Consider the following 26829-nt stretch of genomic DNA (forward strand, 5'->3'; position numbering starts at 1 on the left):
GCTTAAAAACCCTTTGAGTATTGCATTTATTTTTAATTATACATTAATTTGAATAACTTATTTGATTAAAGAAAGGCTGGTAATACAGTTGCACTGTACTAGTGGACAGAATCTCAGCACTCTAAGTATCTTTGCAGAACAAGCACATCTGCACCACAAATTGTTTATTGGGAGGTACTGCGCAAAACCAATATACTAGTGTTGTGCAGAATAGTATCTAAATAGGCCCATACCATTTTTAATCCAGCAAGCCAAACTCAATGCACCAACTGGGCTGCTAGGTGCTACTCTAGCACCCTTAGAAAGGCAGCAAAAACAGGAGGCTAATCAAGCTTTTGGTAGGCCACAATACATACTGGACTGTTCTTGACTTAGAGGGCCACAGGACTATGGTAGAGAATTGACAACTGTGCTTTGAAAAAAATCTTCACCTACTTTTACATCACATGCACCCTATCTTTATGTGAGCACTTTGCTTTTAAATTTTAAATTCTTTAGAAACACTCCTTAGAATCAAACCTATATGGAGGATCACATAGTAGACAAAGGCTGTGATCCAAAGTAGCTATGGTAGGGGTGGTAATACTGTGTGCACAGTTAGAGATTTTTCTGAAGTCCCTTCTCCAGTTGTTGCCACCATGGAAGAGGTGATTTACTTATTTATTTTTAGTTTAAAAATGTGGCTTGCTTCTTCAGTAGCATCACAACTACATTAGATAATTCTGAATCCACAGTGTTTTCTCCCACAAGCACATATAGCTTTCCTAGATTGCAGTCATGGTTATAGCTTTTGAGTGGTCATTTATGGAAATGACAGCATGTAAAATTTAATCTAAAAATCTTGTAAAATTAAAGTCTTTGAAAAACATTGCTTATTTACAGATATTAGTAATCTTACAAGATCATCTACTATTCTGATATAAAGCTATTTTCTTATTAAACTTCTAATTTTAAAAACATTTTATGTACTTCACAATTCATGTCTCTGGGGTCAAATAATTGCCTCCTATTCAACATAAAATAGTTGGAATATTAGGTTGCTGTGGGCAGCGTAAATGGATGGCAGTGAATATTTTATACACCAAAAGCATTAAAGGTAAAATCTGATGTCCTTATCAAATTCAAGTATTTAATCTGGAGAAAAAGCATTTATAACAAAGCTAGTTCTTACATGGTTAAAATGTTTTTAATGGAAGGCAAGGGATATTCCATATTTATGTATAGGATGATGAAACTTAAAATCTATTCTATCAATCGATAGACAGGGTGAACAGGGTGAGCAGGCATTGGATTGAGGGGGGCATAACTCTCAAAAACTTTTCTCCTTAAACTTGCAAATTGTTTTTCCTTAAAACCCATAAGCCTTTTTCCTTTGCAAAATTATCTGTGTACTTAATATTCATCTCAGACTGTGGGGCAGGGGCACAGTGCACTAATGGGTCCTTAGCACTCTCAGTGCTCCGAAAGATTTGTTCTAGTCATCAGGTTAATTTACAATGCTCAAAGGGTTCATGCAAGGTGTTACCATCAAAAGAATTTTCTAACACTAGAACAAAGCACTGCATTTATGCTTCTATTCCAGTTTTCTTTAGTCAGCAAACAATTTAGCAAAATACAAGAATTCCCCTTCCTTTTAATGTGTTTTAACCATAAACTCAGAGCCTGTCCTTTAATGCAGGAATAAGGGCCCAATTTTCAGGAACCGATAGTGCTCTCAGTAAATCAGAGTGACATATTCTGGTATTGTATCAATTTTTTTTAAAAAAAACCTCTCTATTTATAAAACAATTTTGTGAATTAGATAGTAATCAATGTCAAACTGATCTCCTTTTTTGCCTTGTGAAATCTATGAGGAGTTGATGTGTTACTGAAAGTAATTTAAGAAAAGTGTTTCAGATGTTTACAAATACCTCGTTTTAAACTAAAGAAACTGTATGTAGATCTGTACATTCCTGAATGGCGGTACCATTAGTACTATTCAGTTATCACCAATTGGTGAACCAAATGGTGACATTGCACATTGGTAACTTTTTAAAAAGGTGACCAATTCCTAAAATAGTGTTGCAATTCCTAACAATACAAAAATAAACATAAAGCAAAGAATCTTGACAAGACAGTACATTTGTTAGTTAAAGTGACAGCACCAACTATTTTGCATTCCTGAAGAGTTTATGAAAACTGGGCCCTGTGTCCAGGTAAGAAGTTCAACAATATTACCTACATTGATCACTGCAATACCTATTCAAGAGCCGAAAAGTCTTTTTTTAAAAAAGTATTCTTCTTCATACTAATGTTTAAAGATAGGTTACTCACAAATCTTATGAGTCCTTTCTCCTGCAATGTCCATGAAAGTGCTTCAATTAGGTCAGTAGCCTCACTGGTACTGAGGCAATAACCTTATTTTATGCTACGTATGATAGCGAAATCTTGATTATTTTGCTAACCATTGTATCCAGGATGCAAAAAATTATGTGGGGAGCATCCATGAATACACCATAGCTCTTGAGCTCTTGTCCCAAAAGTCAGAGGACCTCTGGGACAGCATCCAATGCAGCATAAAGAAGCCACAACTGGTAAAGGAAATTGGAAAAGCCCTGATATGTGTGCATAGAAGCACTTGGGCACATACATGTGACATTTTGAATCCTGGCCCTTATACATAACTGCAAATGATGCACAATGTTTATAAGGATTGGGATGAACATATAGGCACAACAAGTAGCAGAATATCAGAATGCTACTCAGTCATGTGGCTTATTGAATATATGAAAGAGCCTCTAGGGTTAGGATGCCCATAAGACTCTAAAATTCTGTTAGCTGTTTATAGTAAATCACATTTATCTCACAACAAAAAGAAAAACTATCAACTGTCATTAAATTAAGTGATAACCTTATATATATGTATTATGGGGCATTTTTGGATGCCTTTGGGGCAATATTTAGCTGCCAAGCTCCATCTTATTTGAACGGTTCCACTGCAGACCAGAACACCACTATTGTATCAGAGCATGAACTAAGGGTACAATTTTGAATCAACCTTTTTGGCACATTGAATACAGTGATCAACTGGGGGTGAGTCTGAAGAGGGTTGACAAAGCCCTGTCTCTCTAACAAAACTAAATTTGAAAGTTAGAATTGTAATAATTTCTCTGCACAAACAAAATTAAACATTTGAAACAAAAAGCACAATGATAAGAAAACAAACAAGTTTGCCATATCAAAGGATTATACCTAGTATATAACTTTTGTCTAATAGAAGAACATCCTTAACAGAGCCTTAAAAAACTATGCTGAAAAGTGTTTCTTTGTTTTTACATTTAATTTCACCGTATTTAAGTGTAAACATTTCATAATGCACAATGAGAGGGAGTAACTATCACAGCTTACTTTTTTAAAAAATTGGTGAGGGGTACAGACGTGATGGATTTTGAGAGAAAAATAAAAACACATTTAAATAACAGAGTGAACAAATAATAATGGAATACCAGCATAAAAAATGGCAGGAATTATTAGACACGTCATCTATCTGTGCCTGTGCTGCCAGTGGGCCTCAAATTCTGCAACTCTAAGCAAATTCTTAAAGCTTAGTTTGGAAACATAAATGTTCAAATTAAGAAAAGTCTTGAAACATGACAAATCTAGGATCAAATATGTGAGCTATAAATATACCATTAATTTCATATGCTGTTTAAGCATTTGGTGACTGCAACTTTAAAGATAATCTTTCAGACAATTAGCAAGGCCCACAAATTTTTACACAGGCCTTGCTATAAAGTTTAAAATTTTTCTTTGTGCTTTCCTTCATTTTTGGCTTGTTTTGATCAAACTAAGGATGTCCAGGTATCTTTTAAACCAATTAAATGCTTAATCTGTTAAATCTATGAGAAGCCAATTAAAATACAAAGAAGGTAACATAAAATATGATTTAACCATTAAATGAAATAGCGGCCTGACCCCCCACCATATGCAAAAACTGAAACTATATGCTGTTTTTAAAAAACATGCTTACTTTACTTTTAAAGTTAAAATAAAGAAGATAATGGTTTAGGAAACATATATAAATTCTTGTTTGGGAGTTGGCTAACCTATTCTGTTGATCTTGTCATGTTAAAGCTAGTTTTGTTTTTTTCACCCACTCCCCCCACCCAGCCAAGAAAATCTGATTAGTAATAAAGTGAAATTCAGCTATAAATAAGAAAGAAATAGGTTGTCACTCTAAGAGGGATATTAAAACTATTTAATAAAAAATCTTGATTTTGATGTAACCTGCCCTTACTGTTTAGGGAATTTGAAAGCAGGGGGAGAAGACAGGCACACTTTGTTGAATCAATGTAAGAGTTATTAACAAGAAAATCTTAGCTTCAGTTCTGTTTTAAGGCACCATGTAATAGCCGAGGTACAATGATCCCTGATGTACATTCTTAAATGGCAATGGTCCATCTAGCCACCTATTCAATTCTATGCAATTGGGAAATAAGTACAAGTGACATGTGCCAGTTTCACTGCCTTTTAAACATTTTATGTAGAAAATGAAATCCACTTAAGAACCAGGAATTATTTTGAGCAAAATTACAATGCAGGTTGCTACATTCCTTGCATCCAATAATCTATCTTTATCAAGAGCAGCAGATTGAACTATCAAGAGGAAAAGGACATGGAATAAAAAAGTCATCTGAAAGGAATGGTTTCCTGCATGTCCAATTCAGCATAAGTAGCACATACATTAAAAAAGATACTTTTTTTTAAGCTTCAGTATCGAACATCTGCAGTCCCACTGAAGAGCAGAAATGATCTGCATAGTGGTCCCATACATTTACGAGGCACACAATCCACCAAGCACTACAGTAACACAATCTCCACTCTTTTAAATGTGGTATGAGCCATGTCTTGCATCTATGTATGGTTTGGTTTGAATCTTGCACAAGCTTTATAAAAATGAACGGAGGTTGTGCGGAGTCAGTGTTTGGCCAGATTGTCCCTGAAATCAGTAGTCTTAAACGAGAGGTGTTGGTATAAAAATAACTAAAACTGATTTTTTAAAAGGAAGCTTACACTGTCTGTGGTGGAGTCGTATACATTAAAGTACACATTACCACATGCTATCAGAGCTCTTATTTATCTGCTATCATTAGAATAGCTCTTCCTCTGAGAAAGAAGACAGTCTATGTTCCAAGCATCTAACATTATAATAAAATTTCCAATCCCCTGAACACTCTGGAATGTATCAAAATAGCATCTTCCAGTTCTCTCCAATAAAAGCTGCCTTTCTATCATAACTTTAATGCAGCTGCTGTCAAATGAATATGCCTCCAGTGTAAATCAAAGAGGATTTTTGATATTTCAGAGTGCATTTAATTAAAAAACCCTATTTATACAAAATCACCATGACTAACAGTTAACATTAAAATATTCTGTAAAAACTATGAAAAAATTAAATTACTTTTAATTATAAAGAGGACAAAAACATTAACATTAAGCTTCGCAAAAACCCTTCTTGACTCTTGAAACTAAGAAAACGTTTAATATTAAGCGGCCAGTGTAAAATGATTGCATTTACCAATTTTTTCTCCCAAAAGAGACCTGGCAAAATACATTACACCCATTCCATTTCACAACTCTAGTAAATGTAGTGTTCAAGCACAGATAAAATTTGACAACAGTCAACCTTCAGACTTCTTTTTTGCGTCCCTCCCCTCCCCCATGATAAGCCCAACATCAACAGGGCAAATATAATCTGAAAAAGTAGCTTTAATATTTGTTAGACTGCAGTATAAGTATTTCCAGTAGCACTGCACTGTCTTATAGTTTGGGTAGCTGTGACAATGTGCTCATTGTGAAGAGGATTCAGGAGGCTCTGCTGTACTCCACCCTCAAGTACCGGCTGTAGGCAGCCCACCTGGAAGGCCTGGCTTATTTCAGTCTTCTCTCTCTTTGCTTGTGGCTCTCCAGATTCATCCAGTTCTTCATCTATTTCACTTTCAACTTCACTGCCTTCATCTGAACAAATAATATCAACATGAATCTTGCACTCTGGAAGAGTCATATTCTTATGCTGTATGAGTAGTAATTTTAACAATCCTATAGTTAGCCTTAATTATTTTCATGTATGAACAGACCCATTTTTGACAAATCCAACATTAACAAAACTAACCAGCATCCATCTTTCCATATTTGACTGGGTTCCATCTTTCTCTTTGACTTCATTTTGAACTTGATTTTTTTCATGTATCTTGTTAGTCAAATAATTTACCATCTAAAATATTTGCCCCTGAAGGTTAATTTGCTTACTGTTACTGTGAAAACTGCAGTGCACCATGATGGTTCCCTTTGTGGGAGTCTATGCAAACAAAAGGGCACATCAGCTTAGACAAAAAAGGGGAGCAATTTCTACTATTTCTCCTTTCCTACTGCAGATCCCATGTCATTCCTGAGGGTCTCTTGATTGCCTTTTTGAAGAGCATAGGGAGCTTCAGTTGGAAAGGTAAGGCATGAAAAATCTGTTCCAGGAGCATAGCTCTACTAGTGGTTTTGTGCCCTGAATCTCATAATTATGTTACAGGCATCACAACACTGATTCCAGTTTCATAGCGTATGTCTGCATATGGAACCCAGTTCATTTCTCATTCTTATAACCTACAACTAGGCTTTGAACTGATACAGTGGTCCAGCACTTGTCTCAATTTAAGTCTGCTTTACATGGCTAATAAATTCAGGTGACCCTTGTGACATGCTATAACTGTGTTTTGTATCTCAAATACACTATAATTTATGTAATACTGACCTTTGTCCATATTTCCAGGGGACACAGCGTTTAAGTCACCAAACTGCAGGAAAAAAAATCATGAATGTGTATTTCTTTAATGTTTTATTCTGATACTCTTTAAAGCACCCAAATCTGACAATAAAAGTTGTACCTACAGAAACAACACATAGCAGTCTCTATAGCAGAAAGGGGTTCAATCAACATGTAGACTTTAGAGTATCATTACTGAGCCCTATAAAAATATCTCATGCAATAAGAGGAACCTCATGGTATGAACACATTCACATATACCATTAAGTCCTTTAAACTGGTTGACTATGTTGAAGTAGCTAGGAGCAAGGTAAAAAGAGAAGGAAAGAAGAGGAAAATGGAGGAAGGAATGTAAGAATGAGTATTTGAAAACAGAAGACATCAGGCTGCAAAGGCAGTAGTCAGTGTTTTATATTCTTTGGGAATAAACGAATGAAGAACTTGATAACTATTTTGCATCTTTCTTCATACGACACCCTGTTAATTTTTGCTCAAGAAATAAAAATAGATATTGTGTGGTATGTAAGAAGGCTAAAGATTTTCTACCTTTGGTGCATGTAGATTAAAACAAGTTGCACTTACCAGTAACTGTTGTTCATTGAGAGATCGTTTGTACCGGCACACAAGGGAACTGCACAAGCGCAGGCCAGCCATGGACATTTGAAAGCTCCTAGAAGTATGAGATGCTCACCTGGCCTTTTTGTGCGCTTTCCCCCTGTGCGCACCTATAAAAGGAAGGCCAAGCAGCTCCCTCCCTCAGTTCTCTAGGATGTTGATGCAGAAAGAAAAGAAGAGCTCACAACAGGGATGGAGGGAGGGATGTGTGCCTGCAAAGAAAACCACTTGATGAACAATAGTTACAGATAACTGCAACTTTGTTTTCATCATCATGGCTTCTGGGCAGTCCCACATAGGAGAGTAGTGAGCTGACGTACCCTGGAGGAGGGTGTGAGGCTCTTCAGTTGAAAAGACTCTTCAGAATTGCTTTGCCTACTGCTGCTTTTCACCTGGCGTCAACAACGATGGCATAGTGCTTGATGAAAGTAGAAGTTGACCAAGTGGATGCTTTGCATAGATTGTCCAGAGGGATACCTTGCCTTAAGTATGTGTGAAGTGTGCCCTAATTTGGAGCGGGCAAGATTGGCTGCATTGGGCATAGCAAGTCTTGATGAGCCAGATTATCCACTTGGAAATAAGTCTTAAGAGTTTCTGGCCTATTATTTCCTTTAAAGGAGACAAAAATGTTAGGGTCGTTGCAAAATGAAGCTGTTCTCTCCAAAAAACATAATGCACATTTAACTTCCAGAGCACGCAAAAGTCTTTTTTTTATCATCCTGTGGCTTGGGACGGAGACAGGTAAAATAAAGTCCTGGTTCAGGTGGAATGCAGTTACAGCATTAGGCAAAAAGAGAAGGCTGGGGAGGAGAATGACTTTAGCACGTTACATTTTTAGGAAATGAGGGTCAGATCTAAGGGCTTGTAATTCACTCACACTTCTAGTGAGAGGCACCAGAAAGCCTGTTTTAGCTGAAAGAAATTGAAGGGGACCAGTAACTCAAACGATTTAAGGATAATAGATGTCAGGAACAAAGAGAGGCTCCATTGGCGGATGGGCCTAGAGGCAGAAGGGTATAAATTGGCTAGATCTTGAAGGAAGGATTTGCATTCTGACTTGCTAAAGAGAGATTTTTCATTTATAAGGTCATGACAAGTGGAAATGGCTGGTAGATGGAATTTTATGGAAGAGCTGGCTAGACCTTGGTCCTTTAGCTGCACTAAATAATGTAAAACTGAATGTAAGGGGAAAACCATGGGGTTAAACCCTTTGGTCTGGGCCAAAGTGAGAATCTGTTCCACTTCGCTAGTAAGATTTTCTCGTAGAAGGTTTCCTAGATTCTAAGAGAATCCTTTAGATTAGGAAGGAAAAGGTCAGTCCAGAGGTGGGATGAACCAGGTTGTGAGCTTGAGAACGCAGAGCTGCGTCCTGTTGCAGAAGGTCTGGGGCTAGAGGTAATGGACAGATTCTGCCCTGAGCCATCTGGAAGAGAGTGGCAAACCAGGTCTGACTTGGACAGTGGGGAGCTATTATAATCACTGATCCCTTACCATTTTGTTGAGGGTGAGGGTCAGTAGAGGAAGAGGAGGGAAGACATAAAGGAAAGTATTGGACCATGGAATCTGGAATGTGTCCCCGAGGGAGGACTTCCCCTTCCCTGCCTTCAAGCAGTATATGACACATTTCTTGTTGAATTATATGGCATAGAGATCTATGATAGTTGAACCTCAAGCTGTAAAAAAAAAGGGCAGAGGAACCTCATCTGGATGGACCATTCATAATTCTGGTCTCAGGAACAACTCCAGGCAAAGGGCTAGAGGTTGTGCCTCCTTGTCTGTATAAATAGTGCATTGTAGTTGTATTGTCTGTACACACTTGTACTTTCTGGCTGTGAGCAAGGTGCAGACAAACTTTCAAAGCATATCTTATGGCCCTGAGTTCAAGAAGACTGATGTGCAGTAATGATTCTCGGGGAGACCATAGCCCTTTCACCTGAAAGGTCCTGCAGCAAGCCCCCCAGCCTGACAGGGAAGCATCTGTGTTGATCGATATGTGAATCAGGGGTGAACCAAATGTGGTGCCCACTGTTGGAATATAGGTTGCAAAGTCTGACATTAAGTCATTATGGGGTTAATGTACTCCTTGTTTGTAATGTAATGTACTCCTTGTTTGTAATGACTTGGGAAACCTGGCACAGAGCCAATAGTCTTGTCTAATTCAAAGCCCAGGAAACTGAGAAACTACTGTTGGTTAATAGATCATGTGACTTTCTCTCTAAGGGTCAAGAAGAAGCAGAATCTCCATTTTATTGCTTGTGTGGACTTTGTAGAGTAAAGCTGTAGGGAATAGAGTTCTTTGTTTTGTAGAAATCACACGTACCTTTTTCCTTTAGGGTAAATGTTTTTTTAAAAGCAAACAAACATCTGACTATTAAGCAAGATCCATTGCAAATCTGAATTTAACTATTTTTAACCCACTTTTTCCCAGCACTCACAAAATTCTGTTTGTCACCTCATCACATCAGAGACATGAGGACAGATTCTGGGACAGAAAACTACTTATATGGGTTTTGACAGTGAGTGGAACACTCTGATGAATCAGTTTCAGAGGGGGTGAAGCCACAGTCTGGCCAATGGAACTATCAGATTCAGAGAGGTCATAAAACCTAACCATTTCTAAGTTTGTTTTGTCTTTTGATACCTATATGCAAGCATGTTGTTCAGGGCACAGAAGAGTCTGGATACCCTGTCCTGGGTGGAAAAGGCAAGGCTTTGTGTAGAATCCAAAACTGCACCCACAAAAGTCACCCGTTGCTAAGAAACAAAGAGTGATTATTCTAGATTGATCTGGAGAGCCAACTGATTTGACGTGTTCAGAATGAGATAAATCTGGTGAGAGAGTTCCTGGACTGGTCCACTATCAACCAATAATTGAGATAGGGGAAATCGTACAGCCTTTTCCCCTGGCTTACTGCCACTGCCATGATCTTAGTGAAGATATAAGGAGCAGAGGAAAGTGCAAAGAAAGAGCAGTTTATTGGTACTTTTTAAAGTCACTCTAGAAACGAAGAAACTTTCTGAACTGAACATTTATTGGAAATTGAAAGTAGGCATCCCTTAAATCTACAGTATCAAACCATATATGAACCTTTAATAGGGTTGGAATATCTTTTAAAGACAACCTTGTAATTTCTTTTTGAAACTGTGAACTTATTCTAAGGAACTTTTTTGAAGGCCTTTCCTCTGAAAGGATTCTGTTACAATGGAGTTGGCTGTAGACATGGGCACAAAATGAGAAAAAATTGAAACAAGAGTTTCGTGTTTTGTCATGTTTCATGAATTGCGAGTCACGAATTTTAATGAAATTGACCCGTTTCACAAATCAATTTGTCAGTTTTGTGATTTGTCTGAGCCAGGGGCATTTCAATGGCCCCCTTCACCCAGAGATGCCAAACTCGCACGGAAACTTCAGCAGGTTCTCCCCCACCCACCCTCCCAGTTCTGCCAAGATTGCAATATGCTGACCAGGAGGCAAGTGCTCCCAGAGTGCTTGACTGAAACAGGGACTGGAATTTGCTGGGTCAGACTCAGGAGGAGGATGAAGGATTACCGGCCGTGGTGTGGAGCTGGGCTGGGAAGACAGAGTGAGGGATGGACTCAACTGCAGGCAGGGACAGTCCCAAGAGTTTGGGCACAGGTGCTCACATGTAAATAAAAGAGGAGGAGCTAGATGTTTCTCCAAAACCTCGCCATTCATCCTGAGATGTGCCCTAAGGGGTGCCCAAGAGATCCGGAATGTGGATTTTGTTGGTGGCCACCCGCTCCTCGTGGGCCCGGGAGGTGGCCAACATTCCAGACTGCCTCCTTTCTGTCCCCCCTGTGCCACAGGCTCAGGGGTGGCCTGCAGCACCCCTTTAGGCCCTAAGGGGTGCCCACGAGATCCAGCATGTGGGTTTTGTCGGCGGCCGCCCCCTCCTTGCGGGCTGGGGAGGTAGCCAATGCTCCAGACTGCCTCTCTTCTGTCCCCCCTGCCATGGGCTCAGGGCTGGCCCGCAGCACCCCCTTAGGCCCTAAGGGGTGCTCATGGTGTATGGCATGTGGGTTTTGTTGGTGGCTGCCCCCTCCTCGTGGGCCCAGGAGGCAGCTGATGTTCTGGACCACCTCTCTTCTGCCATTCCCTGCCATGGGCTCGGGGTTAATCTGCAGCACCCCCTTGGGCCCTAAGGGGCGCCCACGATGTACGGCACGTGGGTTTTGTTGGTGGCTGCCCCCTCTTCGTGGGAGAGGGAGGTGGCTGGTGCTTCATCTTGTCTGCCCCCCATGCCACGGGTGGACAACTCCCCCTCTTTTGGGGGAGGGTAGTATAAGTCCCAGCCTTGGGGATAGCTTCCAACAAAACCCACCTGCCAGATGTTGCAGCACTGATGGATGTCTCCCCCATTCGGGGGAGGTTATTCTTAACTCCCCAGGGGGGCGCCTCCCCCCCCGAGATGTGTATGGATGGATGCCTCCCCTGTTCAGGGGAAGTTCTTCTTAACTCCACGGGGGGCACCTCCCCCACCCTGGGACACGTATGGATTGGATGGATGTGATCGGAATGGCCACTGACAAAACCCACCTGCTGGACATGGCAACACTGAATGGATGGAGGTTGGGGGATGGTACTATATTTAAATGGATGGATGGGTGGATGGATATCTCCCATGTTTGGGGGAGGAGAGCCCTAAACCACCACCTTGCCAGGCGGCACAGGTGCTCATATGTAAATAAAAGAAAACAAATGCGAGTGTGAGACCTCAACAGAAGAACCCACCAAGCTGTGCCCCATAGTCAGGCAGTGGCCCTGAGACTGGTGAGGGAGGAGACAGAGCCCCCCAAAACCATACAGAAACCTCCCCCACCCCAGGGCATGAAAGTGAAGGAACAGCCACTGACAAAACCCACCTGCCAGACATGGCAGCAATGACAGAACCCCTTCCTCGGGGCTTGGAGGAGAAAAAACATACACTCGGACAGAGCAGTGCATGCAGTACATGCCCCAGCACACAACAGAAACTTGGTAAGGCCCCCCAACCGAGATGACAGGACTTCGCTGCCTTCGCAGACCAGCATATTGTGATCCCTCAGGCAAGGAAACCACTAATCTTTGCCCCACAGCCAGGAGGAAAGAACAAAATAAAAGGAAGCATCAGACCGAGCCCTCTGAACAGGCGCCCAGGAAGCTGTGGCCTGAAGCCTTGTGGAAGGCGGGCGTCCACACAGACACTGGGATGGCTCAGAGGGTAAGCCAAGATTAATCAAACTCCAGGTACAGGGAGGGGTAGCCATGCAGGGGGAGGTTGCCTCCCCCTCTCTGGGTGGAGTTATTCCATTTTAACGTCCTACTCTTGAGGGGACTGTGGGGAGGAAATAAGGACACCCTGTGGGGAGGAAATAAGGACAGAAAGTGATGCCCGTCTCTCGTGACTAGGAGCTTCAGTCGCCAACTGAATCCACTTGATAGATACGGCGGCACTCCCCTTCAGGGGAGGATATTCTAAATGCTGGAGGGGCATCACCCCAGGACATGCATGGGAGGGAAGGATGGAAGCCTCCTCCTTGGGGGGGAGGAAATTCTCCCTCATGTCAGGACATGCATGGGAGGGAAGGACGGATGGACAGATGGACGCCTCCCCCTTGGGGAGAGGAAATTCTAAAAGCCCAGGGGGGCCATCTCCCTCACCCCAGGACAGCAAAGTAACACAACAGAATCCTCCTTGGGGGGAGGATTCTACATGCCTGGGGGCCGTCTCACTCACCCTGGGACAGCAGAGTAATGCAATGGAATCCTCCTTGGGGGGAGGACATTCTACATGTCCGGGGGGCCATCTCCTTCACCCCGGGACGTGCATGGGAGGGAAGAATGGATGGATGGATGGAAAGATGCCTCCCCCTTTGGGGGAGGATAAGGACACCACTGACCTCCTCTGCTCCTGCCAGTCCATCCTGGGACAGGTCATCCCCTCGACCCATGGGCTGGATGGATGCTTACCCCTGTTTGGGCTATGGCAGTACCTACCACAGCACACCATCAAGACATCGTGACCCCCTGCCCACAAAGAGGACGTGGCCTCCATCACAGACCTGCACATTGCAAGCCCTCAGGCGAGGAACCTACTTAGCTTTGCCCCAGAGCCAGGCAGTGGACCCGAGACTGGGAGAGGCCAAAACCACCACACAGACACTTTGCGGTAGACAGAAAAGATGGATGGACGGATGGATGCCTCCTCCTTGGGGGGAAGAAATTCTAAAAGCCCGGGGGGGGGGGTCTCACTCACCCCAGGACAGCAGAGCAATGCAACAGAATTGTGTCTGCTGGTTGTGGAAACGACGGAAGCCCTCCACACCTTTCCAGTCCAGTCTTGATCGTTGCGGCGATATTCTTCCCCACGTGATCATCATCCGTCCCCTGTGCCTGGAGCATGACCACTCTGTACCCCAGCTGCAAGGGCAGCACCTCACCCCGGGGCCCTGGTGTTTCCCTGGGACAGCAGAGGTCCTCTGGTTGCCACCAATGGGCAGTGAGGGCAAGGTAGCCATGATGGCAGCCGCTCCACATATCTGCCATGAACTGCACGGTCCAACCTTTGGCACATGACAGCTCCTGAGCAACCGTTTCTTGGATACTGTGGTAGTGGGAATGACTCACCGGCCAATGGTTTGCTGCAACGGCATTATGAACCAAAGGGCAAAATGGCGCAGTGGCCTCTGAAAACCCACAACGTCCATGATAGACAAAGGGATTCCTTCCAGGGCAATCGTCTCCGCCAGCACACGAGTGCCTGCCTCCTGAACCCTTCCCCTGAGTCTTTTGATAGGTACTGTCCCTGACACCGAGGGGACAACTTCCTGCAAGGCAGACTGCGTGGAGGTTCCACTCCCACCCACAGCACCCACCGTGCAAGGCTTTTTACTGGGAGTGGACTCCTGTGACCCACCCCCTTCTCCCTGCTCAGAAGCCCTTTTTGTCCACCCGTCAGTTGTTTCGCGTGGCTCCAGAGGCAACAGGCTTGGGTGGTGCCTCTGCAGATGCAAGCAGAGGGTGGTTGATGACAGGTGCATGGGATCACAGCTCTTATGCACTGTGGTATCACAAGAATGACACTGTACCACATAAGGAGTCGTTGGGAAGGGGCTGGAAGTGTTGCCAGAGTGCCTGACTGAAATGGCGACCCAAACTTGGTGGGTCAGGAGGAGGACAAAGGATTACTGGCCACGGTGTGGACCTTGGCTGGGAAGACGGAGTGAGGGGCGGACTGCCGGCAGGGACAGTCCCATGTGGAGGGGCTGGACGTTTCCACAAACCCTGCCATTCATCCTGAGACCCTCTCTTGTTGTTTTCCTCAAAAATTTGGAGGATATCCACTTCTGCCAGTGGGGACTCGACCTCTTCTGCCTCCTCTACAGCCCCCGAAGGAAGATGTAAAGTAGAAGTCTCTGCTGCCTCTGAGACCTCCCTCCCAGTATTGCTGGTCACTGATGGGCAAGCTGGACAAGCTTTGTGCTTCTTCCCCCCATGACCACCCTTGCCCTCCATTCTACTATGCCTCATAGTGCTGCACTATGACAGAATAACAAAAACAAACAAGAATAGTTGTAGCCCTCAGGCGAGGAACCCACACCAAGTTGGGCCCCAGAACTAGGCAGTGGCCCTGAGACTGGGGGAGAGGAAAGCCCTAATTCACCGCACAGACACCTGGCCAGGTGGCACAGGTGCTCAAATTAAAAAAAAATAAAAGAGAGTGTGAGACCTCAGGCGAGGAACCCACACCAAGCTGGGCCCCAGAGCCAGGCAGTGGCCCTGAGACTGGGGTGGGGGGGAGAGCCCCCAAACACCGCAGACACAGAGAGGTGCTCAAAATAAAAATGAGATGCACACAGTGGGAGCACAAAACAAGAGTAAACTGCACCAGACAAGTGCACAACAAGCGAGAGAAAGCAAACAGAAAAGAGTGAGGCCCTCAGAAGAACCCACACAAAGCTGGGCCCCAGAGCCAGCAGGCAGTGGCTCTGAGGCTGTGCTTGGGGGGAGAGGCCCTAAACCAAAACCAAAGGAAACAGCAAGAGTGTGAGCCCTCAAAAGAGCAGAGAAAGAATTGAGAAGGAAGAAAGACAAGCACATTTTAAAAAGGCAAGGCCTAGGCCCTAGAGCCAGGCAAAGGCCTGAGACAGGTGGGGTGGGGTGAAGGAAAAAAGGCACCCTCACCCAAAGACCTTCCCACAGCAAGGCCAAGAGCTGGAAACAAGAGGCTTCTTTCAGTCTTTTTAAAACTAGCAGCAGCAGCAGCCAAAAGCACAATTTCAATCCACACTCTCTCACACTCCAATACCAGCAACAGGTCCTCCCTCTCCCTCTGTCTACTGGGACTGAAAAAGCATGAGGCAGGGAGGTGCATTTTATAACAAGTGCTGACACAGAGCAGAACAGGAGTTCTGTGGTTGGCTGACAGACCTGCCTAACAGGGTTTGGAGGGGTGAGATTGGTGTGCCCATGGCTACAGAAGGCCCACCTCCTTGGTTGCCTAAGGAATTAACCCCCTGCTCCTGGCTGTATAGGGCAGAATGGTAGCTCTCCAGATGGCTAGGAGAGCTGCCTATCAAGGATAAGTGGGCTATGACTGGGGTTTCCAATAGCAACAGAGGTCTGGGCCCACTGTTGCCTAGGGAATCAATGGATCGGCGCCAGCCTGTCTGAAATTATGAATCATTCACAAAGCTAATGAAACAGGCCAAAAAGTCGTGAATTTTGTAAAAACTACGGCCCCACAAAACGTGGTTTCACGATACATGAAACAGCCCATTTCGTGACGAAAATTGTTTCGTTTCATGCCCATGTCTAATTGGCTGTAGGGTGAGAGAAAAGGTAACTTGACCCTTCTTGCTTAGTTTTATACATATTGTCCAGCTTCTTGGAGTTGTAGATATTGAAGCTACTCTGGCTAAAATGTCTTTTGTAATGTTGAGTATGCCTTGCATGATAAGAAAAGCAACAGAATCCGCAGTCTCAGAATGAAGGACCTTGAACACTGGATCTGAAGAAGTGGGAGTGGAGCAGTTGACTTCAATCTCCAAGGACCTTGCCATTCTTACAAGCTGTTCAGCGTACAAGCATATGTCCTTGCTTGGACATACAGCAGATTTCTCAGTGACCACTTCTGGTGGTGATGGTTCCAATGCCAAATCTGAGTCCTCAACGGAATGGGCCAATGGATCTAACGGTGGGTCAGGGATAGCAATCCCTTTCGGAGCCAAGCATAGAACCATTGATCACTTTGGCTTTTGCCTTGGTGCTAAACAGAGGGGCACATAAGGCTATTATATATATGGAGAGCCCTCATAACCATAGGCATAGAAATGATAAGGGGAGCCACATAGTGAGTATTGGACCTGTCAATGGTGCCTTCAGTGGTGCACCATTTCCAATTGGTTATTAGTGTCAGCTAGAACTGAGAAATATTTTTGAATTCCCAAGGGATGAGAGGGAAATGGAGGCAGGGGAGAGATGGCCAAAAAAGTCTTAATAGCCTTCGGGATCTCACCTTTTGAAAGAGATGGAGAAGTAGACTGTTGCCTCGGAGTCAGAGATGGCATTCTCGGAATCCTGGTTGTGGTTGAAAGGCCTGCAGAGCTCCAAACCAAAGATGCAGATTTTTTTCCTTATATGATGTAGTCAAGGTTCAGGAAAGAGACTTCTCCAAATGTTTAGACTTTAGTTTTGCCTTCTTTGCAAGTGGCTCAGACTGACTCTGAGGTGGAACCGAGGAAGATGCTGGTAGAACTGAAGTGTTTCTTGAAACAGAGTCAGGTACAGGAGCTGTTCAAGGAACTGAGGAAGTGCACTCAGGACACTGTGCTTCCTTATTGGTTGTTAGATCTGAGAGAGTGGAACCTTTAAGAACAACTTCCCAAGTGTTTTTAGCCATGACATCCTTTCATGATATGCTTTCGGCGTGAACTGCTTGTAGACTGTACTAGACATGGGCACGAACCAAAAACCTCCACAAACCAGGAACCACGAACTAGCACGGAACTGGGAAGATCCCCCCTTTGCCACCTGCCAGCTGATAGTTTAAAGGACCCTGCCACCGGCCCAAACCCCAGCCCCCACCGCCATGCAGCCATTTGAGGGACGGCAAGGCCGTTTTCGGCCTCCTCCTTCCCCCTGGGGGGTCTGCAGAGCGGCAAGGCCGTTTTTGGCCTCTTCCGTCCCTCTGCGGGCCTTCTCTGCTGCTTTGCGGGCCCGCAGGGGGACGGAGGAGCCGAAAATGGCCTTGCTGCCCGTTTCAGCCTCCTCCATCCCTCTGCAGGCCTGTGCAGCAGCCGAGGAGGCAGAAAACGTCTTTGCTGCCCCTCACAGGAGGAGGGGGAGGAGGCCACGGGCCCCGCAGGAGCCTGAATCAAGGTAAGTGTGGGGCTGGGGTGGGGCTGCAGTTTTTGGGCCATTTAAAGGGCCCTGCTGCTTGCAAGCGGCAGGTCCTTTTAAACTATCAGCTGGCAGGCAGCGAGGGGAGATCCCCCCTGCCACCTGATAGTTTAAAGGGACCTGCTTGCAAGCGGCAGGAAAAGTTTAAATGGCTATTTCCTTGGGGAAATGGCCATTTAAACTGCCCCTCTCCAAAACCAATACAACCCAAACGAACCAGTAACCAGTTTGTGGAAGTTCGTGGAAAGGAGCTTCCATGAGCCACTGGTTTGCAAACCACGAACCGGCTGGTTCATGGGTTTTTTTGCATCATATTCAGGTTCGTGCCCATCTCTAGACTGTACACCTTAAAGTGTCTGACCTTCATCCAAGCAGAAGAGACATTTCTCATGAACATCCTTTTGGGCCATCTGTGTCTTGCAATGGGAGCATTTTTTGAAGAGGGTCTTTGAAGCCACGGAGTCAAGGGCCACAGTTCACATCCAGATCAGAACCAAGGAGTGGAGAGAGAGAGATATTCTTCTTCAGTAGCAACAAAAGAAGAACTGAGGGAGGGAGCTGCGCGCCCATCTTTTATAGGTGTGCCTGGAGCGAAAAGTGTGCAAAATGCTGGGAGAGCATCTCATGCTTCTAGGAGCTTTAGAATGTTCGCAGCTGGCCTGCACAGTTCCCATGTGGGATTGCACAGAAGCCATGATGATGAACCAAGATAACTGAATACTAATATGCCAAATAGTAAGAGCAAAATATGACTACCAGTGTTCAAAAGTAAATTCTAAACAAATATATTCAGAAACCAAAGCTTTAGCACCGTAGTTTTAACGTGGTTATGTATCCTCCCCATCCAAATTCTGCATATTAACAGGCATTCCCCGTAAACTTTACATTATATGTAATGTAAAGTATAATGTTATATTACACTTAAGCTTATTAACTGAAAACGTTTTGGATAAAATTATCTCCAGTTCATTTTTAAATCAACTGTAAAGGAATCAAATTATGGTCTTACCTCTCCCATGACTGCAATAGGAGTCTCTCCTGTGGCTTGAGCAACGCGATGTTCTACCAAGTAAAACATGTATTCATCATACAATAGACGGATCAGATGAAAAGAACCAAAGCTAGCAGCACTGCGCAAAGTTAAATCTCGAATAACCATTGAGCTGTTCAAAAATGAAAATATGAATGGTAAAATATGATAATTCAATAAACAGTTTAGAAACCTCTGAAGCATATAAAAATAATTCTCAAACAATTTAGGGGAACATATTTATATTACACTGAGAAAGTTCTACTAAAATGTACGTCTCCCCTTTTTCAATCAATATCACTTATATTAGAAATATAAAGAAATGGTAAAGCAGATAAAAGGCGCAGTGGCTGTGCTTACTGAGCGATAAGGAAAATGTATCCTCAGAAGTACAGTAGATTACATCTTTGAATGGCACAGGTTCAGGAGTCCACTATATAAGAATGTTAATATATTTATTAAAGTGATTCAAATCCAGTGTAGTCAATATAAGATTCATGGACCTCAGCTGAATATAGCTATTATGCAGGCCCTAAGGTGCTTATTATGATCCATAAGGATCACATTATCTATATGTAAACTAGGTTTCATCTTGAGAAGGGGATTAATAACATCTTTTTTCTGGTCAATGACCATAATCCACAGATTAAATCCTCAAATCTGCATCCTCAATCACAACAAATTCCAAGCATAAATAACTACATGTATTCATATTTGTTCATTAATCTTGTCTCTCTCCACTATTTCCGTCAAACTGTAGATGGCAGGCACATTCAGACAACAGTTTGTTTGGGGGGGGCTTATATTATAAAATATGATGTAGATGGACAGCACTGTTATTAAATTACTTATCTAATTGAATATAACCTATTTTGAACACTTAAAAGACACTAACCTATAGAAGGACCACTTTAACAGAAACTGCCGTGCTGCTTTAGGAAAACTAGGTCTTCCTTCATATGGTTTTAGTGCTTGCATCATTACATTATCAAGCCAGGCAGCCCACTGCTCCAGAGTGCTCTGCTGTTGAAGAGTCATTTTGAAATCTGTTTCCAACCTCTGTACCATGTTGTCGTCACACTGGCACACCCAGGAAGCCTGCTCCTGTTCCAGCGCAAAAAGAAGTGAGAGAGAGAGAGAGAGAGTGAGAGAGAGAGAAGTTCCACATACCTCATCATATGAGTCTACAGTAATGGGTCTAAAAATGGACAGAGGTTGAATAAATGGGAACTTAGCAGTAGGGATGAGTGGGGTAGCCAATCTGATACATAAGAACATTAAAAATGTTGGATTTGGAGCACAGAAACCAGGAATAAGAGGGACAAAATTGATGGTCATATGAATGTGAGTGAATATTGCTTCTCATCAAATGTGGGTTATTTCAAATTGGCCACTATTATCTTTCCCAAGATGGCTTAGATAATATTTGCCTCAAAAAGCCACAGGTGTATTAATTCTGATATGGTGAGATGCTTCAGCGTTTTGCCATTTTTGTCCAGAAGTATGAGACTAGAACTTCTAAAAGATTCTAAATTATGGAAATATTTCATGATTATTGTCTTGCAAGTAGGCTGAGATACAAGCTGTTGTATTTGTGATAAGTGTATTTTGTATGCATAAACAAAGCAGTCTTGTTGCAGTTTTTCTTGTCAAAGCTATGACAGCTCAGAGTCCCAAAAAGGAAAGAACAATGTCAAGGTCCGAGGTTCCCTCTCCCTCAGACTAAGGGACGCAACAGGACAAGGGAAAGGGGGACTGCCCCTTTAGGAGGCTGCTGCTTGAGCTACAACTGACTAATGGTGCCTTCAGGGGAGGTTTGGAGGACGGCTGTGGTTCAGACATGGCAACAGGCAAAGCAGTTCCCAGCTGCTCATGCAGACCACTCTCTGGGAGATATGCATGAGTTGTAGTGCTGCCTTTAAAACAGCTGGTAAGCTGTTCCTAGGATTTGCTCTTCAGGCTGTACAGGAGGAAAACTCGTGAAAGGAATAATTGTGGTGTGCTCAAACTTATCTCTAAGGTCAACTGGGACAGTGTGCTAGAGCCAAGTCGGAACCCTCCCTCCCACAACAAAGCATATACTTGCCTGTTGTAATTTTCCAGCATACCTGGACATTGGCAAAATCAACACGGTTGAGGTCATTGAGCATCTGGTTGATTTGAGAAGTGTTCTGCAGCACAGCACGAGCTGCCTGAGCCAAGTGATTAAGAGACGTGTATCTTCGCAGAGTCTGAGCAAAGGCACTTACAGCGGCAACCTATGAAGACAGAGAAGGGGTTAAAACACATACCTGTGCTCTCAGAGGGATGAGAGGGGCCAGCACAATTTTCCAGAAAGACATTTTCACTCTTTTTGCTAACATGGTGACTACACATGTACAGTGAGCTTTGCTCTCTGAGCCATTCAATGTTTTGTGAGATAAGGTAAGTAAAAGCAAGAACTCTGCATTAGGGTCTGAAATTAACAAAATCTAATAAACTTTAATTGTGAGAGAATTCATATAATCTCTTAGACAAATACAGCATACACACACAGAACCATGATATTTTAGCACCTTCTGTGAGAGATCTTTTTGCCCATTTACAATATTTAGTAACATATCATGTAAAGTGTTCCTTGAATTGGGATTTTAGATGTCTTTAGTGGAATCCTAGCTTTGTGGGAATATTAAAGGTATCACAGATTGCCAAAAACATTTTTTTCTTTCAGACACTGACACATTTGTCTCTTACAGAGTATCACAGCCAAGAAAATTCGGGACAGAGCTGTTTTTAATGAGAGTATTGCTTCTAATTAGTAACCATTTTAATTGCTGATATTTGTAATTATGACGTATATCTATGACTTGTATACCTATGTCAGAGTATTTTATGTTTTTAGATTGTAATGGCCTTTGGCCATAGGCAATAAACTAATCTACATTTAATATAAATCAGTATTACATTAAAATAAAGTCTATATCCTACATGATTTTTTAAAAAAAGGGTACTTTAATAACATTGGCTCTATCTAATTGTGTGACAGAGGAATGAACAATAATGTTTTATTAGTGTTTCATAATGCCCTTTTTGTTTCCAGTGATACAGAAGGTAAGAGTAACTCTTTAGTTTACCTTGGTTTGAATCATTCTCTGTGGAATATTGTTCATGGCATTGGAAAGCCAACCTTCAAGGCTTTTTGCAAAATTGCGAATGGCTTGGGTCAAGGCACCTGTGCATGGAATGGAAGAATATAAAACAAATGAAAAAAAAATCAAGGCATGTGTGCAGTGAGATTCCTGTCCTTGAATATCATCACTATACAGTAGAGGGAGGCAGTTTCTGCTAGTACAATTACCACAACTGAACAAAAGCTGAAGCATAGCTCTAATCACTGTAGGATCAATAAAGAGCAATACCTTATAAAATTTAAAGTAGAATGGTATCTATAAAACAATGATGGTCTAATAAACTACATAGTCTTAAGCCTAGTTTTCACTGAAATGGTAAACCTGTGTGTTTGGGATATACCACTACAGACTCCAGGTAGTTTCTTTTTTATGAAAGCATTCAGTGATGTGATCTCCACCTGCAGGCTAAAGTGGTACAGCCTAGACGTAAGTTTGCTCCTACAGTGACAAATAGGTCCTAGATAAAAGTCAGACACTTATTATGCTGTAATTTCACAGTAGGTAAAGGAGTAATCATGACAATGTCAATCCAGAGTAAGTATACTGTGAGGTGAAAGCACAAAGCTTCCTCCTGCTGTGGAGTTGCAGTGTAGTATGCGATTGACTATTATCTAGGATGGAATATTTTGATATTTACTGTGTATGAATTCAGTACCAAATTTTGGATTTCATGCATTTGTAGTAGCATGATATGTGATTTAATCTGATGCAGTATTTTTATTGAGTATTTTGGTACTGATGAGTATTATGCTCCATAAATTGAAATTCCACAATGATTATTACTTTTACACCTAGTGCTCCCTCCTTTCACTGTGCAGTTCTTAGCTTTCAGGTCTCATTTTGCCTTTATCTTTGTTCGTGCCCTTCAATATTAGCCTGCATAGCTAAGAATCAGTGTTTGTTTCTCGTAAGCATATATCCACATTTAGAATACTTCAACAAATACATGAAGTGTTCAGTTTTCAAAGCTAGCATGCAATACCAACACAGTCATGCCAAGACTCTTTCAATATATATGGAACACACACACAAGCAAGACAATTACTTTAGATGCATTGAAGGGTTTATGCATACCTAGTAAGACTTTTAACCATTATCTTTGAACAGCACACCATTCCCCTCAAAACACAAGCAGACACATACAGTACACTAGAAACTGCTTAACCTAAGGGTTAAAAACAGTGTGCTGTGAGTTTAGAGAAGGTTACTCTTTGAGAAACCCAAGTCAACATCCCCACTAGGAGCATGAAGCATGTCATAATAATAGGATAACAGAGTGTGTGAAGAAACCACTAAAGTAGTCCTTAAGATATGCTAAGATTTGCCTAAAATGTAAAGTTCAAAGACCCTTTTCTTCTATGGGTGTCAGATGCTGCTTAAATATGTACACTTTAACACATAAACATTCACGTTTCTGAACTATACCCAGTCATCAGCATGCAGCCTTCAGTTCCCAAATAAAAAATATATAACTACTAATTTAACAGTCTGGAAAGAGAGTAAAAACCTATCATCAAGGGGTATAATTACTTATCATAGAATCATAGGGTTGGAAGGGACCACTAGGGTCATCTAGTCCAGCCCCCTGCACAATGCAGGAAATTCACAACTATCTCCCTCCCCCCACACTCCCAGTGACCCCTGCTCCATGCCCAGAAGGTGGCAAAACACCTCCAGGATCCCTATCCAAACTGGCCTGGGGAAAATTGCTACCTGACCCCAAGTTGTCATTCAGCATTACCCTGGGCAAGTAAGAAGGGCTTATTACTGAGAACCAAGTACTAAGTACTGATGTAACCCATTCTTCCCTTCCTCTCACGATCTGCCTAGGTTCACAGAATCAGCATTGCTGTCAGATGGCCATCTAGCCTCTGCTTAAAAACCTCCAAAGGAGAGCCCACACTTGCCTTGACGTTTCTCAGTCACTAATTCAACACAGGCATTTGAACTTTAATAATGATTTTCTATAATACTGTCTTAATGGAAGAAATGGACTGTATTAGTAGAATAAGTTCCCAATGCAAGAGGTGGAACAAAGATGCCCTCTGGAGTGACAATCTATGAGAAGCCAGAAAAATTGGCTACACGTATACATATGTGTATGTATACACTCAAGCTTCTTTGGATTACAGCCAATGTGAGGGACAACATATTCTCTTTGTACAACAGTGAAAATCTAGTTTCTAAAAAGCATTAACTTAAGTTCAACTAAAAATGAGGACCGAACACAGCTACTTTTTGAACCTCTTTGTTAAAAACAAAAACATACAGATCCAAAATCTCTTCAAATATCTATTTATACCGATGCATCAACTCTCGTTCTATTAGGGTTTTTCTGCATACTCGACTTATTCCTGATTTTCATAGCGGTCAGTCCCCAAACATTGGACTCAAACATGTTTGAATGCCACAATATCAGATTGTTTTGAAGATTGTTTTGTACTCTGGACAAGAGGCTACTGTTAGGATAGAATATGGGGAGAGTGGTTTCCAACTGGCAAAGGTGTCAAGACAAGGATGCATATTATCTCCCTACTTGTTCAAACTTTATGCAGAGCATAACATAAGGAAAGCTGGATGAGATCTAGAAGAAGGTGGAATGAAAAATGGTGGAAGGAACACTAACAATTTGAGATATGCAGATGACACCACACTACTGGCAGAAAATAGTGAAGAAATGACTACTGAAGAAGGTCAAAGGAGAAAGCACCAAAGCAGAATTATAGCTGAACATCAAGAAGACAAAAGTAATTACTGAGGAATTACACAATTTTAAAGTTGACCGTGAGGAAATTGAAAGTGTTCAATATTTTCTATTTCTTGGCTCAATCATCAACCAAAAGGGAGACTGCAACCAGGAAATCCAAAGATTAAGACTTGGAAGAGCAGCTGTCAGGGAACTAGAAAAAGACCCTTAAAGATAAAGATGCCTCTCTGAGGATCAAGAGAATCCAAACCATGGTATTCCATATTACTATGTATGGATGTGAAAGTTGGAAAGTGAAAAAAGCTGACAGGAAGAAAATTGATTCATTTGAAATGTGGTGCTGAAGATACCGTGGATGGCCCAAAAGACAAATAAGTGGGTACTAGATCAAATCAAGCCTGAATTCTTGCTAGAAGCTAAAATGACAAAACTGAGAGTATCATACTTTGGTCATATTTAGACATGGCCACGAACCAAAAAACCCTCGAACCATGAGGTTCATGGATTGTGGATTTTGACGAACCAAAAACCATGAACTGGCACGGAACTGAGGCCAGTTACGAAGCAGTTCGTGGTTCGTGGAGTTTAAATACCCCTTTCTGGCAACTTAGCAGTGGCAGGGAAAGAGGCTTTTAACAGTTTAAAGGGCCCTTTCCTGCCTTGTAAGCAGGAGGTCCCTTTAAACTATCAACTGGCAGGCAGTGGGGGGGGGAATCCCCCCTCGCCGCCTGCTAGCTGATAGTTTAAAAGGACCTGCCGGTGGCAGGGCCCTTTAAATTGCCCAAACCCCACCCTCCACCCCCACTCCAACCCCTGCCCCAGCCCTACACTTACCTTCCCCTGTGGCGCAGCATCCTCCCTCTCCTCCAGCGAGGGGCAGGAAGTCCGTTTTTGGCCTCCTCTGCCCCTGCACAGGCCTGCAGAGGGACAGAGGAGGCTGAAAATGGCCTTGCTGCCCCTTGCAGGAGGAGGGGGAGGATGCCGTGGGCCGTAGGAGTCCTCAAGGTAAGTGTGGGGCTGGGGGGTTTGTGGGCCGTTTAAAGGTCCCTGCCGCTTGTAAGCGGCAGGTCCCCTTAAACTATCGGGGATCCCCCTTGCTGCCTACCAGCTGATAGTTTAAAGGGCCCTGCCGCTTGCAAGCTGCAGGAAAAGTTTAAATGGTCATTTCTTTCCCAATACAACCCAAATGAACCTGAACCAGTAACCAGTTTGTGCAGGTTCGTAGAAAGGAGCTTCCATGATTTGTGGTTCGCGAACCACGAACTGGCCTGGTTCGTGTGTTTTTTTGGGTCGTAATTGGATTCGTGCCTACCTCTAGTCACATCATGAGAAGTCAAGACTCACTGGAAAAGACAATAATACTAGGAAAAGTGGAAGGCAGTAGGAAAAGAGGAAGACCTAAAAAGAGATGGCTTGACTCAATAAAAGAAGCCATGCCCTTCAGTTTGCAAGATCTGAGCATGTTTTGGAAGTCTTTCATTCATAGAGTTGCCATAAGTTGGAGGTGACTTGACAGCACATAATACACACAAGGGCAGATTTAAAAAATAAATGGAAAATAAACACATGGGGAAGCCTTAATCTGGTAAAGTCTAAAAGTGGAGCAGCTCTACCACTCATATATAAGCCTCCCCTCTGCTGCCTGCAGTTCTAACCATACCCTTGCCCAGGCTGACCCAGTGCTAGGAGGCAGAGGCTGGTACTGGCAGGGAAAACTAATCTCTGTTGGGATGGAGCCTGGAGCAGCAGCTGCTATGTTCTTTTCAAACCGCACTGCTTTTTCTGGCACCAGAAGTGGCCACCTGCCCTCTCTTAGGCCCCAGAGCTTTTGCAATTTATTTTAGAAAACCATCAATTTAAAAGTGTTATATCAAACTACCGTTGTAACAATACATGCAGCAGATTCTCTGAATTCATAGCTTTCACTAAAAAAACATAAATCTCTAGACTCTTCTCTTGCAGAGATATAAAGAAAAAGGCTTATCTCCACAACAGAATGGGCTAGATTTACTTTTTTAAAAATGAAAGCTGGGAATTCGGAGAATCTGCTGCATGTATTGTTGCAACAGAAGGTTGATAATACACTATGAAAATGACAATTTAAAAAGAAAG

At 42.9% G+C, this 26829-nt stretch overlaps 1 protein-coding gene across 1 annotated transcript in view; it reads right to left on the reverse strand.

Annotated features, from left to right (window-relative positions):
• Positions 1–5689: 5689 nt before the first annotated feature.
• RFX3 (regulatory factor X3) overlaps positions 5690–26829 on the reverse strand; it is a 261190-nt gene continuing 240050 nt past the window's right edge. Inside the window, exons 12-17 of the mRNA XM_054986134.1 lie at positions 21954–22051; positions 20949–21098; positions 19736–19944; positions 18820–18973; positions 6782–6824; positions 5690–5997 (exon numbers count right to left, since the gene is read on the reverse strand). Of these exons, the coding sequence (XP_054842109.1) occupies positions 5759–5997; positions 6782–6824; positions 18820–18973; positions 19736–19944; positions 20949–21098; positions 21954–22051 (893 nt within the window). The 3' untranslated portion in view covers positions 5690–5758. The remainder of the gene's footprint in view (positions 5998–6781; positions 6825–18819; positions 18974–19735; positions 19945–20948; positions 21099–21953; positions 22052–26829) is intronic.

The sequence above is a fragment of the Eublepharis macularius genome, chromosome 8 (assembly GCF_028583425.1).
Source record: "Eublepharis macularius isolate TG4126 chromosome 8, MPM_Emac_v1.0, whole genome shotgun sequence".
In the NCBI taxonomy this organism is placed as follows: Eukaryota; Metazoa; Chordata; class Lepidosauria; order Squamata; family Eublepharidae; genus Eublepharis; species Eublepharis macularius.